Source organism: Bos indicus, chromosome 11 (genome assembly GCF_029378745.1).
Source record: "Bos indicus isolate NIAB-ARS_2022 breed Sahiwal x Tharparkar chromosome 11, NIAB-ARS_B.indTharparkar_mat_pri_1.0, whole genome shotgun sequence".
NCBI classification, from domain to species: Eukaryota; Metazoa; Chordata; class Mammalia; order Artiodactyla; family Bovidae; genus Bos; species Bos indicus.
Genome location: NC_091770.1, coordinates 96,421,581 through 96,440,873, shown reverse-complemented (window position 1 = coordinate 96,440,873; position 19,293 = coordinate 96,421,581). Strand labels below are relative to the sequence as shown.

Sequence of the window (19,293 nt, the reverse complement as noted above, 5' to 3'; positions counted from 1 at the left end):
CTGTATTTTTTTATTTGAGGCTGCAAAAAATTTTATTGCCATAACGTACTGACACCCTTACAGTTTGGCTCTGCCCTTTCTACTCAGTGCATGATAGACTGGTAACTGCTCGTGACATTCACAGAGAGGTGCATCTGCAAAAGTATATAAAACGTCAGCCTTGCGGCCACAGTACATGAAGAACAGATGACACCGTTCATCTCTCTAAAACACACGCTGAGGGGTGGTTCTAAATTACCAGACAATGTTTTCAGTTAAAGATTCCTTTAAAATTATTTCTTTCATTAAAAAATAAAAAATGTATCAGGTAGGTGTACAATTGAATAGGTTCCTCTATAGCCTCCATGGGATTCCCTGGTAACTCAGCTGGTAAAGAATCTGCCTGCAACGCAAGAGAGACCCTGGGTTGGGATGACCCACTGGAGAAGGGATACCCTACTTATTCCAGTATTCTTGGGCTTCTCTGGTGGCTCAGCTGGTAAAGAAACTGCCTGCAGTGTAGGAGACCTGGATTTGATCCCTAGGTTGGGAAGATCCCCTGGAGAAGGGAATGGCTCCCCACTCCAGTATTCTGGCCTGGAGAATTCCATGGACTGTATAGTCCACGGGGTCGCAAAGAGTCAGACACAACTGAGCGACTTTCACTTTCACAGCCTCCATGGAAACTCTTTGACAGATTTTGGATTTTTTTTAGTTTGCTTGTTCTTAAAGAGTTTTTTTCTTTTTAGATGTGGGCCATTTTAAAAAAGTCTTTTTGAATTTGTTGCAATATTGCTTCTGGTTTTTGTTTTGATTTTTTGGCTTCAAGGCATGTGGGATCTTAGCTCCGGGACTAGGGATCAAACCTGGGTGCCCTGCACTGGAAGGCAAAGCCTTAACCACTGGACCACCAGGGAAGTCCTTCTTTGACAGACTTTCGAAGCACTGACATCACAGCTGTGAAACTGACTCCCATCAGCCGCAATGAGAGGCAGGGCCGTCTCCCAAGGCAACACATCAGCATTCCAGAATTAAAACTCAAGAGCATTTTTAAACAACAGTGGACCATATTTCTGTCCAGATAACTTTCATGTAAATCTAATTCATTTTTTTAAAAAATTTTGTTTATTTTTAATTCGTGGAAAATTTCCCTATAGTGTGTTGGTTTCTGCCATACAACAATGTGAATCGGTCATAATTATAATCTAATTTCTGTAATTAAAAACATCAACATGTATTCCGTGTCCTATGTAAGAAATCTGATAGTCGAGCCTTTTGTTTCATGGGAACCAGTATTTATTCAAATGCCTCTCCCTACCAAATAATACATACCCCAGTATGTATTTTCTGGATTTTCTTTTAAAAAATCCAGAAAATTTCATTGAATTTGTGTAAAATATAAATACTTATCCTCAAAAGATAGCCTACCCTTTCAACATACATAATTAATTCTCATTAAAAATGAACCACGTGCATTTTTAAAGAATACACTTAGGGTAGATCTATTCAGAGAATAAGAATAGACACAACAACCTCACTCGACCTCCAACTCCCCACCCCGTGCCCACTCTAGCTCTCATCTCTATGAAGCCTGTGAAAACCTAGGAGCTGAGGGCTTCTAGCAACTAGTTTGCCAGTGGCCAGGGCATCTTTTCTCTCTTTATTTTGGGAACTTTATGAGGTTCTACATATACAACCTACCCGGAAAGAAAACCCTGGTTGAATAGATGACAAATGAGCATTTAAGGAGCATTCACCACATACCAGCCCTGTATTAGGCAGTCAACATGTATGATCTCATTTAGCCCTCAAACTTCTGAGGAAACTATCACAATCCTAATTTTACGAGTCACAAAACGGGAACTTCAGGTTAAACAATTTGCTTAATGTCACACTGCTACTTAATAATGGTAGGGTGAAGTCTGTTTCTGTACCTTCACAATTTCTCAAAACAAGTGATATGAAAGAAAAGTTGTTGTTTTTTAGTTGCTAAGTCGTGTTTGATGCTTTTACAACCCCATGGACTGTAGCCCACCAGACTCCTCTGTCCATGTGACTTTCCCAGGCAAGAATACTGGAGTGGGTTGCCATTTCCTTTTCCAAGGAACCTTTCCAACCCAGAAATCAAACCTGCGTCTCCTGCATTGGTAGGCAGAGTCTTTACCACTGGGCCACAAGGGAAGCCCAAAAGAATAGTATCATTGCCTAAATGCAACACAAGTAACAACACAGGTTTGGTAGAGAATCTGGTGTACCTGAAGGGCAATGGGCTAAGTATCTAACTTTAGGAAGTCAGGAGGGAGAAAGGGAAACTTATTTATATCAGTATTTGAGAATCTCCCCTGTTTTGGAGGATGGGAAGGTGGGGCAGCTATGCTGCATGGCTTGTGGGATCTTAGTTCTCCCATCAGACTGAACAAGGGCCCTTGGCAGTTAAAGTGTGGAGTTCTAACCACTGGACCACCAGGGAATTCCTATCCCATGACTCTTGATAGTTGTGTTTTCATTATCATTCAGTTAGTTTTTGATTTATGTTTTTTGAGCTTTGTTATTAAGTACATACAAATATAGAAGAGCTGTGTCATTAATATTTAGTGTCTCTTTATCTGCAGTAACATTTTTTGTCTTCAAGCGTTCTTCCAATATTAATAAAGAAATGCCAACTTTTTTTTTGGTTATTGTTTGCATGTTGTATTTTTTCCCCCACACTGTTATTTTCATTCTTTCTGTGTCATTATACTTTAGATATCTCTATTAGAGAATATAAGAAATTAGCTTTTATTTTTATATCTTATTCAACAATATTTGCCAATTAGATTTCATTTGTGTTTAATGTAACTACTGAAATATCTGGGTTTAAATCTATCATCTTACTAAGCGCTCCCTATTTGTCCCACTTACTGGGTTCTTTTTCTAATCCTTTCTTGCCTTCTTTTAGACTGCTTATTTTCAAAAATTATTCTACATTTCCTTCTTTATTTGGAAGTTATACACTCCTTTAGTATTCTTTAGGTGATTCCCTAGAGATTATACATTCTTAACTATCAAAGTCTAACATTAACTGGTACTTTTATGTTAATTGGTATTCTTACCATCTTTTGCAAAAAAATTAAGAGCATTAAATAACTTAACAGGCATTATTACTGTGTATTTTAATTCTATATGTATTATAAACAAATAAGATATTATTATTAAACACTCAATATTTATTTAGACTCACATACACATTTACCCTTTTCTTTGCTTTCCACTCCTTCCTGTATCTTCTGCCTTCTATATGAAATATTTTTACTTCTGCCATATTTTTTGTGCTTCCTTTAGAGAAAAAATGGGACAAATTCTCTCAATTTTTTACCGAGAATGTCTCCATTTCACCTCTACTATGAAAGATCATTTTTGGCAGATACAGAATTCTAGGCTGACATTTAATTTATTTCATCTTTTTATCATTCTACAGTATTATGGCTTTATTGTTTTCATTAAGAAATCAGCAGTCAGCCTACTGGCTATGCCTTTGAAGTCACTCTTATTTTTCCCACTGGTGGCTTTTGTTTTACTGTGTTCAGTGCGGATTCCTATTTATCTATCTTCTTTTGGAATTGTACCTTTTGGTAAATCTAGGGCTTAGAGTCTTTCATCAGTTTTGGAAAGTTAGAAGCCTTTACATTTCAAATATTGCTTCTGACACACTATTATGTTTGCTTCTGGGACTGAAATGACTTTTATGTTAGACTTCTTACTATACCTTCAGCGTCCCTTACTCTTTCTCCTGATTTTCTATCCTATTGTCTCTCCATTCTTCAGCATGGTTATTTTCTTATGACCCATCTTCCAGTTCACTAATTCTCTCTTCAGCTATGTTTAACCTGCTTTAAAATCCATACACTGAATTCTTAATTTTGGTTACTTTATTTTTGTTTCTAAAACTTCCATACAATGTTTTTTATGGTTTCCAGCTCTCTGACAAAATTCTCCATTTTGCTTACTGTGCTAAATATATACAGCATACTATTTTACACTCCATATCAGATCCTTTTATTTTCTAAAGTTCTTTGGATCCATTTCTATTGTCTGTTATTTCTGCTGGTTTCAATATATATTGTTATGTCTTCTTCTATGTCTGTTTTTTTCCCCCCCTGATTGTGTCCCCAATGTTGTATTTGTTTTGTTTATAGAAACAACTTGAAGTCTAGAATGGTGCTATCTTTCTCCACACAAAAAATTATACTTGCTTGTCCAGGCACCGATGAGGACTAGCAATCCAAGTCAAGGACTGAGGTATTCTGAAACAGAATTCCAGGCTCCGTGAGGGTCTATGTACACTTCCAATGGACCCCTGCTACTAAGATGTAGCTCTGGTAGTATAAGCCCTAACACAATGCAAGGGAAGCAAAGTATCCTCCCCCTTCATAGGTCCCAGATACCCTTACACCAAATCCTGCCTTCTCAGCCCTTCAAAGTTGTCAGAAGCATAGCTTAACCTCTTAATCATCCTCTCAGAGCTGACAAACAACCCATGGAAAAGTCATTACTTGTGGCCTTATTTTCTTCTTACCTGCAAGTTCCCTCACCAACATCATCCATTCAACTATGAATTTAAGTGAATGATTCTCAAACTGAATCTTTAAACTTGATCTTTCCCCTAAATTATATTTCCAAATTGAACATTTCCCAACTGGGATACTGATGGCAAGGCAAATCTGGCATAGTTATTACAGATCTATACTCTCCCCTCCATCAAACCAGCATTTCCTAAAAAGAACATAAATAAATAAATAAGGAAAAAAAAAAAAAAGCCCTTAGCATTTCCTTATGTGTTTCCTATATCAGTTAATAATATCATCATCTTCAATCATGTAGGCTAAAAACCTCCACTAACTTCTACTCTTTCCTTCTTATATGCATATCCAATTGTTAACCCAACCTCCATAATACCAGTTCTATCCCCAAAATACTTTAAAAATGTATCCCTGTTTTCTGCTTTCAGTGGCCTAATTTGAATCCCTACCACCTCTTTCCTAAACTATGCCACTAATCCCCTACATAGTCGCTCTCATTCTAGGGTTTTCCCTTTCAAACTGACCTTACACATTAGTGCTAGATTTATCTTTCATAAATCTGATCACATCACCCCAACCCATAAATCTGTATTGCCCTTATTTTACTTCATAGCACTTATTCACCATAGGGCATTATATATAGTATTTATATTTAAAATATAAGATATACAACATATATAATTATACATTATTTATATATAGGGCTTCCCAGGTGGTGCTAGTGGTAAAGAAAGTGAAAAGTGAAAGTCACTCAGTCATGTCTGACTCTTTGTGACCCCATGGACTGTACAGCCTATGGAATTCTCCAGGCCAGAATACTGGAGTGCATAGCCAATCCCTTCCCCAGTGGATCTTCCCACCCCAGGTCTCCCACATTGCAGGCAGATTCTTTACCAGCTGAGCCACCAGGGAAGCCCAAGAATACTGGAGTGGGTAGCCTATCCCCTCTCCAGTGGATCTTCCTGACCCAGGAATCGAACTGAGGTTTCCTGCATTGCAGGCAGATTCTTTACCAGCTGAGCCAGCAGGGAAACCCAAGAATACTGGAGTGGGTAGCCTATCCCCTCTCCAGTGGATCTTCCTGACCCAGGAATCGAACTGAGGTTTCCTGCATTGCAGGCAGATTCTTTACCAGCTGAGCCACCAGGGAAGCCCAAGAATACTGGAGTGGGTAGCCTATCCCCTCTCCAGTGGATCTTCCTGACCCAGGAATCGAACTGAGGTTTCCTGCATTGCAGGCAGATTCTTTACCAGCTGAGCCAGCAGGGAAACCCAAGAATACTGGAGTGGGTAGCCTATCCCCTCTCCAGTGGATCTTCCTGACCCAGGAATCGAACTGAGGTTTCCTGCATTGCAGGCAGATTCTTTACCAGCTGAGCCACCAGGGAAGCCCAAGAATACTGGAGTGGGTAGCCTATCCCCTCTCCAGTGGATCTTCCTGACCCAGGAATCGAACTGAGGTTTCCTGCATTGCAGGCAGATTCTTTACCAGCTGAGCCACCAGGGAAGCCCAAGAATACTGGAGTGGGTAGCCTATCCCTTCTCCAGTAGATCTTCCTGACCCAGGAATCGAACTGAGGTCTCCTGCATTGCAGGCAGATTCTTTACCAGCTGAGCTAGTGGTAAAGAACTGCCTGCCAATGAAGGAGATGCAAGAGACGTGGGTTTGATCCCTGGGTTGGGAAGATCCCCTGGAGACAGAAATGGCAACCCACTCCAGTGTTCTTGCCTGGAAAAATTCCAAAAATAGAGGAGACGAGGGGGCTTTGGTTCCTTAGATTCCAAAGAGGTGGACAAACTGAGCATACACAAACATATACATTATTTATATATATATATATATGTATGTATGTATGTATGTATGAATTATCCTTCTCTCCTCATTAGAATGTAAGCTCCACAAGGACAGACTAGCACAGTGACCAAAAATCACTTATTGAATGAATAATGTATAACTAATTAATTAATGCAAAACAAATCTAAACTGGTCAACCATATAATTATAGGCATAATTATAGACATCTAAACGTCATAACTGTAGACCTTCCCCAATCAGGCTCCAGCTTGGCTTTCTATCTAAATCATTTCTTCAACGAATATTCACTGAGTGTCTAAGTGCTGTACACTCTTCTAGGCATTCAGGATATAGTGCTGAATAAGATCACAATCTCAATCAACAGGGAATTCACCAGCTATCAGAAGAATAGCATTAAACAATTCATTAGTTACTTACAATTGTGGTAAGTGTTATCAAGGAAAAGAATGAGAAGCTATGAAAGTATATAATAGAGGATATGAACTGGAAGTTCAAGCAAAACTTTCTTGAAGAATTGATATTTGAAGTAAGCTTTGAAAGAGCAGTAATTAAAATATTTATGCGTATGTGTAGGAAGTTCAGGGTTAGACCATCTCAGGCAGGAGAAACAGCATAATAATAACTATTATTATAATTTTTCTAACTCTTTGATAAGGACTCTGCTTGGAGATTTATATATCTTCTCACTGAAACTCACTGTAGCTTTATTTAGCTATTTTTATTCAAATTATACACAAGGAAATGAGGCACAGTAAGTTTAAATGACTTGCCCAAGGTCACAGAGCTTTAAGTTGAGGGTACTTTCCTAACCCTCACTAAACCCCTCCTGGTACCATATTCATTGGCACCCATATGCATTGGTACATTCCCTCGGATAACTCTGGTATCCTGTCAGCAACACAATTGTCTGTCTCCCTCAAGGAATTTGACATTTCTCAGAGAAAAGAACATTATCTTATTCACCTTTCTTTGCCACAGTGATCATAGGAGGCACTCACTGCCTGCTGAGAGAATCACGAAAACAGTCCAAACTCCTGGTATGTACATTTGGATGGATCAAATTAACTTACTTATACTATGTAGCTTCTACTCTCAAAAATCCATACTTGTTTTAGAAAAATAATATGCTCTCCACATAAACTGACAGAAGAAGGAAGAGAAGCCAGAAGACAAGAACAAAGGAAGCACAAGAGCATCTCTAGAGAAGCCCAGATCTCCTGGGTGAGGTTACCACTCAGAGCTGGTTCTGATCGTCTTTGCCCTTCAGGCTACACTGTATTTCCTCTTTTCACTCTTCCCTATCTATATCTACTCTCACCCTACTCTGGGCGCCAAGAGGCTGACCTATATGCCTCGAGGCTTCTGGCCAAAGGAAGTCACTGGTAGGAGATGAGAAGAGATGAAAAGTAAGGTCAGAGTATTTGTTCCCCAGACTCCCTCATTGTAATACTGCTTTTACTTAAGATCTCAGTTACTGGCCTTCTCCACAGAGCTTCTAGGTCGTGGGTTCCTATAATCTTCCTTATCTCTTTAGGCCAAGGGGTAGTAAAAGAACCAAGCAGGACCAGCATTATCCTTTGTGGTTTCCCTACACTCTGCCCACACTTGTGTAAACAGTCACTTTACTAAGATATCCTCAAATTATTCTAATTTGAGTGTGCCATCTGTTTTCTCCTGGGACCCTGACTGATACTTTGGCTTGTTGGTCTGACCACAGAAGTGAAGCAGTGGAAAGATGAGATGCAATGATGACGGACTGGAATGCTCAAAGGGAAAGGACAGACAAGGTGGTGAAGGGGAGAAACACTGGAGGGACTATGATTCTGGTTATGGCTTCTTCTTGATAGGAAAACTCAAAAAACACTACATCTAAGCTGGAAATCGTCTCTCTATCCTTAGTTGGGTGTCACATCAAACAAGTATTACAGAGTCCCTTAAAGAAGATTCTCTAAGATGAATATAATACCTGACATCCCTAGAGCAAGCTTTAGGCACCAAGTTAATCACGGTGCTGATTGTTTGCAGAGAAGAACAACAATTAAAAATCAGTGCCTTCCCTGTTTTCTTGAAATTGTGCAGATATGCCTTATCTGTATTTGGAGTTATAACATCATCAAAGGTCTCATCTTTTTACAACCTGTTCCTTTATTCTTTGCACAGTGTTTAATGACATCACATCTCCAAGAGGACACAAAATCAGAGACTTCACAGAACAGGGGGTTTGCAGCCTTCTTTTAAGACAGTGTGAAAGATCCACTTCAACAAAATAGCTGCCATTTTCCTTCAACTTGTCTCCAGTTCACCAACTGCATACTTAGAGTAGAAATCTGCTTCTGCCTTCTCTCTACCGCCAAAATCACTGAAAAGGCTTTTATGGATAGCTGCAAAAGATACTGTAATTTGATAGTCATCTTTTTTTTTCTGCTCTAATTATTATTTTAACGGGCTTCTTCTTATTTTAATAGATTTTTTTAATAAAGAAATCTTACTTACAAATTTTAATTAGCTTACTGAATATTCACTGCTTTGGAATAAGTAGTTTAATGAGTAAGGAGACCTCAGACTACTAACTAGCCTGGAGTCTCTAAGTAGCTTAGGGGGAAATGATGCAGCCCCAGTGATATAAGCCCAGCCTGTACCTCACAAACCAGGACTCTGAGCCAGGGCCCAGGGGAAAGAGGAATCACATTGCCTCTTGCAGGAAAAAAAGTAAAAATCTGTTTTATTTCTTTTTATCAAGAACTTCTATGTAAGAACTTTCAGCTCTCCCACTCACCAAGACTTGTGACTCTTCTCAATTCATTTAACTTCTCTGAACATGCCTCCTCATCAGTAAGGGTTATGTAATTTTTTCCACACTAGACAGTTACAGAAATGGGTCTTCTGTACTGCTTTAAAAAGCTACATTAGTTAGATATCTAAGTTGGATGAATGAATGAATGAACTTAATGCTGCAAATTAAGCACTCTATTATTTCAGGTTCTCATCTGCTAAAAAAGAAAATCAATCTTTTCTTCACAGTACACTTCAATTACAGTAGCAGTGAAGAATAAGTTAACATTTTTCATTCTAAAAACACCTGGCAGAGAAAGGAGGGCCTGAGTTATTTAAATTCAAAATTGGAATCAGGAGAACAATGGAGTTTTTTGTGACTTACTAACTTGAATAATCAATGCAAGTTAGCTCTATTCCAAAAAGTAAAAGCATATTAATATCTGCCCCACTGATTAAGAATATACGACAATTTTAACTATGATTCTCGGCGCTCATGAAATTTCTTTCTTTGTGAACTTTCAGAGTGTTATGTAAAAGGGGAACTCCAGCTTACTAAATCACACTGTGCACTCTTTGCGATCCCATGGACTGTAGCCCACCAGGCTCTTCTGTCCATGGAATTTCCCAGGCAAGAATACTGGAGAGGGTGGCCATTCCCTTCTCCAGGGGGTCTTCCCGACCAAGGGGTCAAACCCGGGTCTCCTGTACTGCAGGCAGATTCTTTACAATCTGAGCCATCTATAATACAAATTAATTTAATATGATCCAAACCAAACTCTTGATCTTACGCCAGTACCTATTCCTTCCAAATCCTTCCCCAACACACTTAATGACAACTTCACACTTCCACTGCTCAGGCCAAATATATTAAAGTTACCCTATCAGTAAACCCTCAGCTGTACCTTCTCAATTACCTGGAATGCAGTCATCTCTCAGCCTCTACTACTATCATCCTGGTCCAAGCCACCGTCATCTTCTGCCTGGATTATCGCAGTGGCATCTTAACTGGCATCTCTGCTTCCCCTTGCCTCCCATCGTCTAATGTCAATACAGCACCCATGGTGACCCTGTTAAAACTTAAGTCAGATCATGCCACTCCTCAGTATTCTATCTCACTTTGAGTAGAAGGCCAAGTCATTACCATGGTCTCTACGGCCCCTGTACCATTTGGACCTCACAGTCTCTTTGACTTCATTTCCTACCACTTTCCCCACTTGCTCAGGCTACTTTTACCACAGAGCCTTTGCGCTTACTGTCCTTTCTGCCTGGAATGTTCTTCACCAATTAGCCACATGGCTTGGTCATTCATCGCCTTCAATTTTTACCAAAAGCCATTTTCTCAGGAGGAGTTTTCCTTACCACTCTATTGAAAACCACAGCCTTTACCTTCCTATTCTCCTTCCTTCCTTTTGCTCCATAATGCCTATCCTTTTCTAACTTATAATTTCATTTACTTACTTTACCTGTTTGTATCCTACCAGGAAAATCCAAGTTCCATAGGGGCAGATTTGTTGCTATTGTATAAGTAACCCTTTAGTCAATTTAAAAATATATATACAAAAAAAGGGGCACACATTATAAGTACAGTGCTTGGTAAATTTCCATAAAGTAAATACACCCATGGAAGCATCATTTAGATTGAAAAACACTCCCCTTTCCAATTCTAATTTCTAACACTAAGATTAATTTTGCTTGCTTTTGAACTCTGTAATAAACTATACATTAAGTGCCTGACTTCTTTCAATCAGCATTATGTAATTACATATAGTTTAGTTCATTCATTCTCATTGTTACATAATATCCCAAATATATACAAATATATCACTTTTATTTATCCATTTTCCTACTGAAGGATCTTTCCGTTGTTTCTAGTTTGGCTATTATACTCTTGATAAGGATATTCATATTTATATATATCTTTCAGTGACATGTGTACACAATTCTATCAGGCAGGGCAGGGGATTCAGCCTGTAAAGTTCACAGATGTCTCTTCCATCCCTAGCAAAGTATCTGACACATAATAGGTGTTATAATAAACTTTATTTGCTTTTGGGTGTTTTTTTTTTTTTTTTGGCCACACTGCACGGAATGCAGAATCTTAGTTCCCTGACCATGGATTGAACCTAAGCCTCCTGCAGTGGAAGCACAGAGTCTTAACCACCGGACTGACAGCAAAGTCCCAAGAAGAAAATTTTTGTTAACAAATGAATGGAACTATTCTTTTAAGAATTCTGCTACTTAGATTTAATAATTCACATATGACTTCCTAGGCTTATATGTGTAGGTTTATAATGCATAAAAATTAAATTAACCTCTACAAATCTATAAAAATAAATCTACAACTTAATAAATACACTACCACAATGACAAACCCAGACAGCATATTAAAAAGCAGAGACATTACGTTGCCAGTAAAGGTCTGTCTACTCAAAGCTATGGTTTTCCCAGTAGTCATGTATGGATGTGAGAGTTGGACCATAAAGAAAGCTGAGCGTGGAAGAATTGATGCCTTTGAATTGTGGTGTTGGAGAAGACTCTTGAGAGTTCCTCAGACTGGAGGGAGAGCAAGCCAGTCAATCCTAAAGGAAATCAGTCCTGAATATTCATTGGAAGGACTGATGCTGAAGCTGAAACTCCAATATTGGCCACCTGATGTGAAGAACTGACTCATTTGAAAAGACCCTGATGCTGGGAAAGATTGAATGCAAGAGGAGAAGAGGATGACAGAAGATGAGATGGTTGAATGGCATCACCAACTCAATGGACATAAGTTTGAGCAAGCTCCAGGAGTTGGTGATGGACAGGGAAGCCTGGCATGCTGCAGTCCATGGGGTCGCAAAGAGTAGGACATGACTGAGTGACTGAACTGAAACAACAATACCACTATAACTCTTTGAATATTTCTTCCCAATCCCATTCTAATCAACAATATTTTTTATCATTTCATTTCTTTCTTTATATTTAACCATGTACCCCCTAAATAATATGCTGTTTATTTGGTTTTTAACTTTATAAAAATATCATACTATATATAGTCCGCAATTCACATTTTCACTTCAGTATTAGAATTCACACAAATTAATGTGTATAGTGTATAGCTATAAATCATTCTTTTTCATAGCTATACAGTAATCCATTGTAGGAGTATATCACAGTGGGTATATCCTCTTCTTCAGTCAATGAAAAATTGGCTTATTTCAATATTTTTGTCATTTCAATGCTACTATGAACACTTCCACAAGTCTCCTAATATATACAACAAGGTTTTCCAGGGCAATTTCCTTTAAAGGTGAAATTATGGATTGAATAATATGTGTATATTCAAAGGTATAACATAATGCCAAGTTTTCCGAAGTGGCTATACCAATTTATATTTCTACCAATGATGTTTAAAGGTTCCTGCTGCCATATATACGTACCAACCAATGTGCAGGACTCTACATAGTAAGTGTTAGGATTTTTTTTGCCAACCTAGTAAGTATAAATGTTACTTTAATGCAGTTTTGAAATCATGGATTCCTGATAACTATCTTCTATGAAATCCTTGTGTTTTTGCCTATTTTTCAACTACGACATCTTTTTCTTATTAACTTATAGGAGTTCTATATATTTTGGATTTTAATCCTCTTGCTTATACACTTACAAATATCTTCTTACAGTTTGTAGACTGTCTTCACATTTTAAAAAGGCTTTATCTAAAATAATTTCAAACTTGCAATGGAAGTTGCAAGAATAAAAATTGTAAAGAATATGTATGCATCCCCTTGACCCAGATTCATCTATTATTAACATTTTACCCCATTTGTTTTATCATTGTTGGGCTCTCAAGCACACACACTCTCTCATGCTGTGTGTGGGTATGTGTGTATATATATATTTGTATGTGTTTGTATACATAAATACGAAGGACAAACTTTGGGAGATGGTGAGGGACAGGGAGGCATGGTGTGCTGCTGTCCATGGGGTCGCAAGGAGTCAGACATGACTGAGAGACTGAACAATACAATACAATATACATACACACACACAGACGCACATGTGTGTGTGTGTATAAACACACATTTTTCCCCTGAACCATGAGCGTAAATTATTGAATATATACACCATGGCCCCTTACCATACACCTTACCCCTACGTGAGTCACTGTGTATTTAGTAAGACTAGAGATGTTCTCTTGTATAACCACAGTACAATGACAAATTATAGTTTACTTTAGTAATATAATTTGTAGATAATTATAAATAATTTATAAATATTTATAATATTTATACATAATTCCTTTATGGTATTTTCCCCTCCAGTAGAGGATCCAGTCTAGGGTCAAACATTGCATTTACACATGATGTCTCTTTAGCCTCTCTTAATCTAGAATATTTCCATGGTGTGTCTTTGATATTTTTAAAGAATATTACTCCTTCCTCACTTTTTTCCAACTAGAACATTCCTCATAATGGGTTTGGCTGATGTTTTGATGTTTCTAGTGATTAGACTCAGATTACATTTCAGGGCAAAATACTATATAAAGTCCATATGTCCCTCTTTGATCATGTTGATTCTAATCACCTGGTCAAGGTTTTATTCCATTTTTCCACTCTATTATGGCCTTTCTAAAAAATATCCCTTATAACTAAAAAAAGCCTATGGAGAGGACAGATACTTTAATACCATATTCTTCATACAAATATCCTCCTAGGTTTAATGTCTATTGATAATTTTTGCCTGATATAATCTTTACTAAAATGGTTGCATCATGTTGATGTTTCACAATCTTTATTAAGTACTTTGATAGACGTCCTACCACTGAATTTATCAACCTTTTCCCTTGTTGCTTACACATTTTATCTTTTTAAAGACTATTCTCAAAGTACTAAAGATATTGCCTTACATTTTCTTCTGAGAATTCCTTTCTTATTCCTAATTATTGAGTATTTTAAGCAGTATTTTAAGTATTTCAAACAGTAAAGAATAAACCAATTTCATCACTTTAAATCTAGCAAAAAGTATTGCTATAGTTGCCAATTTTCAGTGGGTTTCAATATTTTAAAGTTAGCTTTGTATATTTACACCCTCTGGATTCTAATTTTAATTGTACTTTAGTATGATGCATATTTAAAACACTGTTTTTTCTCTTTAGAAATCAGTTCACCTGTCAGGTCTGGAATATTCTCTGCTTTCAGAGAGAAATTAAACAACTTAAAAGGATACTAATTAAAAAGGCTAGCAACTGGACTTTCCAGGCAGTCCAGTGGTTAAGACTCTGCTTCCAATGCAAGGGGCACAGGTTCAATTCCTGGTTGGGCAACTAAGACCCTGCATGCCACACAAGCGGGGGGAGGAGGAGAAAGGCTAGCAACTTATGTCTTTAATAGTGAAAATAACACTGTTTCCATGTCAGAGATGTGGGAAGAAGGGAATGGTGGAGGGAAACAAACACGTTTAAGTGTGAAAAAGTAAAAAGGAGAGGAAATTGTCACAATTTACACTGAATCTTACACTGATTGCTGAAATTCTCCATTTGAAAGGCTGATTGGGGAGGGAAAAAGGTCATAAAGTCTGCTTTTTAGACAAAGAAATATATCTATGTCTATATTATTTCTAATTGATGCAATTACTAAAAAATTCCCAAAACTTAAGCTATTTTTCTATGAAAAATCAACAGAATGAATATAGCAGTGAATGATTTTTTTTTTTTTTTTAGAAAAATAAAAGGTAAATGGGATCCTAATCTATTTTATGGGAGAAAGCAATGGCAACCCACTCCAGTACTCTTGGCTGGAGAATCCCATGGATGGAGGAACCTGGTGGGCTACAGTCCATGGGGTTGCGAAGAGTCAGATACAACTGAGCTACTTCACTTTCACTTTTCACTTTAATGCATTGGAGAAGGACATGGCAACCCACTCCAGTGTTCTTGCCTGGAGAATCCCAGGGACGGGGGAGCCTGGTGGGCTGCCGTCTATGGGGTCGCACAGAGTTGGACACAACTGAAGTGACTTAGCAGCAGCAGCAGCAGCCTATTTTAGAAGTACAGCAAAACTTCCCTAGTTCAGACTAGTCAGAAGAAAACTTCTCACTCGTTACACAAGCCTGTGTTAACAAATCCTACATTATACACACAAGAAGCAAGTACAACCAGTGAAAAACCAGGATTATACTGATTTTTGAAAAATGTATATAATGTGTTAACCTCCAGTGGTGAATATGTTATAGAAGTAAAAAAGAAAGCAAGAAAGGGAGTAGAAGCATGAAACACCTTAATCTGAACTGGACCCACAAACATCTGAATTCTAAGTCAGAGAGAGCTACTGGGATTAGCAGGTGTAAACTATTATGAACAGGGTGAATAAACAGCAAGTACTACTGTATAACACAGGGAACTACATATATTCAATATCCTGTGATAAACCATAATGGAAAAGAATACTAAAAAAGGAATGCCTTGTCACTTTGCTGTACAGTAGAGATTGGCACAACACTATAAATCAACTCTACTTCAATAAAAATAAAACACCGATATGAAACTTTTATTAGAATGTGAAAGGGATCTTTAGAATCTTGAACTTCAGACCTATGTGAGTATTTATTTAGAGGCTACATTACAATTTGTGTCACATGACTTCCAGGCACCACTGAAATTTCTGCCAAGAGTGAGCTTTTCCGTAAGTGCCACTGCAAGAACTGGCTGTTGACTACTGCATTTGTTTGCTATAAAGAAATGTTATTCAAGTTATAATCTATAAACAGTAATATGAGAATTTAAGTAAAATTATATTTTAGAACTAATGCCAATAGAATATACTTATTTTTTAAGGAGGTACAGTTACTTGGTTATTTATTTGTCTCCAACCCTCAGTCTAAAAAGCAAGTCTGGGATTTCCCTGGTGGGTCCAGTGGTTAAGAATCTGCCTTCCAGTGCAGGGGAAGTGGGTTCAATCCCTGGTTGGGGAACTAAGATCCCACATGCTGGTGGAGCAATGGGGCCCATGTGCCGCAACCACTGAGCGCGTGCCACAGCTGGTGAGTCCGTGTGTCACAAGCAAAGTTCCTTCATGACGTAATGAAGATCCCACTTGCTGCAACTAACACCTGACGCAGCCAAATACATTAAAAATAAAACAAGTCTATCTGCCTAAAATTAAGTGTGTTTGTGTTAGAAGATGAAAGCTAACTTCCAGGGCACGATTTATTACAGACAGACATTTAAAAAAATAACAACAAAAGCAGGGATAGACATGAATTTAATTCTTCTATTTCATGGATAACAAAAAAGCAAAGAAACCTTTGAAACCCAAATATCATGGCACGGTTATCAAGAAAGGACTTGGAGAACTCCTCAAAGCTTTCATCACAGAGCTATACGAAACTTCCTTTTGACAACAAATACGTTGGTTTCTCACTGGTAGAAGATTAGACCAGTCATCTAAATCAGGAAAGCGAAACTCAATGCTGTTTACCGAAGAGTCATGTGAGTGTAAACCACGTCTCTCCCCGAAGTATGTTTCTGTTCTTTCTAGAGATGTACGCTAGGGAAGTGGGGATCATTTTGATTCTTTGACATTTAGGGTGAAAAGAAATTATCTAAGCTTTAAAAGCTTGCATAAAAATGTGGAAGTATCTATGTTTTTCTTATATCTTCTTTGATGATGAAACATTTGGATATGAAATTTGATAAAAACACCCTGAGGAGAAGAGCAGGGCTCCTACAATCCACGGAGGAACAAGCCGCACCTATGGCACTCCCCCTTACCTGGGACACTGTGATGCTGCACTTCTTGGCCAGCTCCTCTTTGGCTTCTTCACTGGGGTAGGGGTTGCTGAGGTGTGAGTAAAAATATTCATTCAAGATTTCTGTGGCCTGTTTACTGAAGTTACGCCTTTTTCGTCTATGAAGGAACCAAAAAGAGAATAGTAGTTATAATCCACATTAACCAGAGAGGGATATATTACTTAGGATTATACAAAAAAAAGTTAGATTTCTATTTTTTAACATTCTCAGGGTCTCATGTATCATCATGATATTGTAAATTACACTCTTGGCATTCTCCAGAGAACTATCCAATTCACATTAAGATGTAGGATAACTAAGAAAAACTCTAGAATGTGAAGCACAATTCACTTCACTATTTAATTTATTCAACAAATACTTATTAAGGATCTAATGTGTTCTAGATATTCAATAAGGATACAGTTGGAACAAAACAGATAAGGGCTTCTATGGAAGTTTATAGGAGATTAGAGAGTTAGGAAAAGAAAGACATTAGATAAGCACCACAGAAATAAATACTTATAAATTATGGTGATCATGTCAAGTACCATGAAGAAAAAGTATAAGGTATAATGAAAGTGTCTAAGAAGGAAACCTAACACAGATTATGAAGTCGGGAAGGGTGTCCTTGAAGGAGTGACATTTAATCTGAGACCTGGAGAGTGTGTATGAGTTAGTCAGACAAAGAGTAGAAGGAAGAGAAATAAGCAGAGGCAATGGTCTTCAAACAGGAAAAAAGCTTGGCCGGTCTAAAGGGCTAGGGGAGGCTGGAGCACAGTGAAAAATCAGGAGATACGTGAGATGAGTCTGGAAGGATGGACTGGGGCCAGATTACACAGGTTTAGTGGACCCTCTATGGATTTTTGAATTTTATTTTAAGTACAATAGGAAGCTATTAAAGGTTTTAAGTTTTACATTTTAAAAAGATCATTGTGACTACTGAGAATAGCTGGAGGAGGGCATGAAAGGAAATGTAGAGATATTTAAAGAGACAACAGCAATGGTCAAATTGAGAGATGATTGTAACCTGGCAACAGGGTGAGAGTAATGGAAATAAAAAGATTCAAGCTCTGTTTGAAAAGTAAAAGCAATAGGACTTGATAATAAATTGGATGGGGGCAATAAATGGGGGAATACAGAGAAGGAAGGTGAGGGAAAAAAAATACATCAAGGATTTCTGGATTTTTCTTCTTAAGTAACTGCCTGGTCCCAGGTATGATTTGCTCACCAGGGGAAAACTAAGGGAGGACAAGTTCTTTATTTTTATTGGGAGGGGGTGGCAGAATGTCAGAAGATCAAGTATTTGCTGACAAGGTATTTCAAATAGCAAAAATGTCATTTATATTTGGGTCTTATTATTAAGATTTTAAAGAATTCCAGTGTGAAAATAAGCATCTTTCAGATTTCACTTTAAATTAAATTCTCCAGTAACTGGAAAACACTTTCCCCAAATAATTTTCCTAATATTGTCTTACAAATAATGTTAATGATCTTGTGATAGCATGTACTCAGGAAAGACAGCATCAGTAGGCAGTTGTAAATGTGCATACCGTACAAGATTCTTCTAGTTAAAATGATGTCACTAACATGGCAGGTTAAGTATGTGATCTCTGTTTCAACATTAAGGGAGAGTCAAGGGAGCGAGAAATCTAGGTCTGATCAAAACATCTCAAGTTATGAGACCTGAAATTTCTTAATTTCAATAATTTTTTGGAAGGTTAAACCACTGTATCCTGAGGGATGAAGAAGAGAGTCAAAATCTATTTGGGGATTAAAGTCAACAGGATTTGATGATGAGCTGGATGGGGGAGGCGGTGAGGGAAGACACAGGTGAAAAGAAACGTACACCAAGAAGAGCAATCAGCATTTTTACAGGAGTCGTGCATTGTTGACAAGAAAAACAAAGCCCTTTCCTGGGGCTTTCAAGAGGCACAGTCTGAGGAGTGGGTGAGTGGGTGTGTAGGGTAGAAAAGGTCTAGAATAGATACTTAAACTGTCAAACCTACAAGTAATTACCTGGCCCACAGATAATGCTTGTTGAGACAGTACAGTAATGACCTGCTTGTAAAGGTTTCTGGCTGCCTATGAAAACTTGGAAGATCAGTCACACCAGGCTCACATTCTCAGGAGGCAGCCAGCTAAGTGGTGGCTGTGTACCCATTTGCTCTAATCCTCACTGCCCCTCATCCAGCCACTCCACTCAATTCCATAACATGTAAATATGTGAGCTTGTGACTCTGTAAAACATGGAATCCAGCAGCAAGACTGGGTACGGTGGAGGGAATCACACAAGGGCATTTCTTTGGGAAATGAAGACTTATGAAAGGAGGAATGAGCAGAAACATACTGGGGGAGCAAAGATAAGTTTGGCTCGTTTATTGACATCGCCTAGGAGTGGT

General features: G+C 38.1%; 1 protein-coding gene across 6 annotated transcripts in view; it reads right to left on the bottom strand.

Moving 5' to 3' along the window:
• Nucleotides 1–19,293, bottom strand: part of PBX3 (PBX homeobox 3) — a 226,307-nt gene that overhangs the window by 19,498 nt on the left and 187,516 nt on the right. For all 6 annotated transcript variants that reach the window (XM_070799240.1, XM_070799244.1, XM_070799241.1 and 3 more), the window contains one exon: nucleotides 16,877–17,012. In XM_070799240.1, the coding sequence (XP_070655341.1) occupies nucleotides 16,877–17,012 (136 nt within the window). The remainder of the gene's footprint in view (nucleotides 1–16,876; nucleotides 17,013–19,293) is intronic.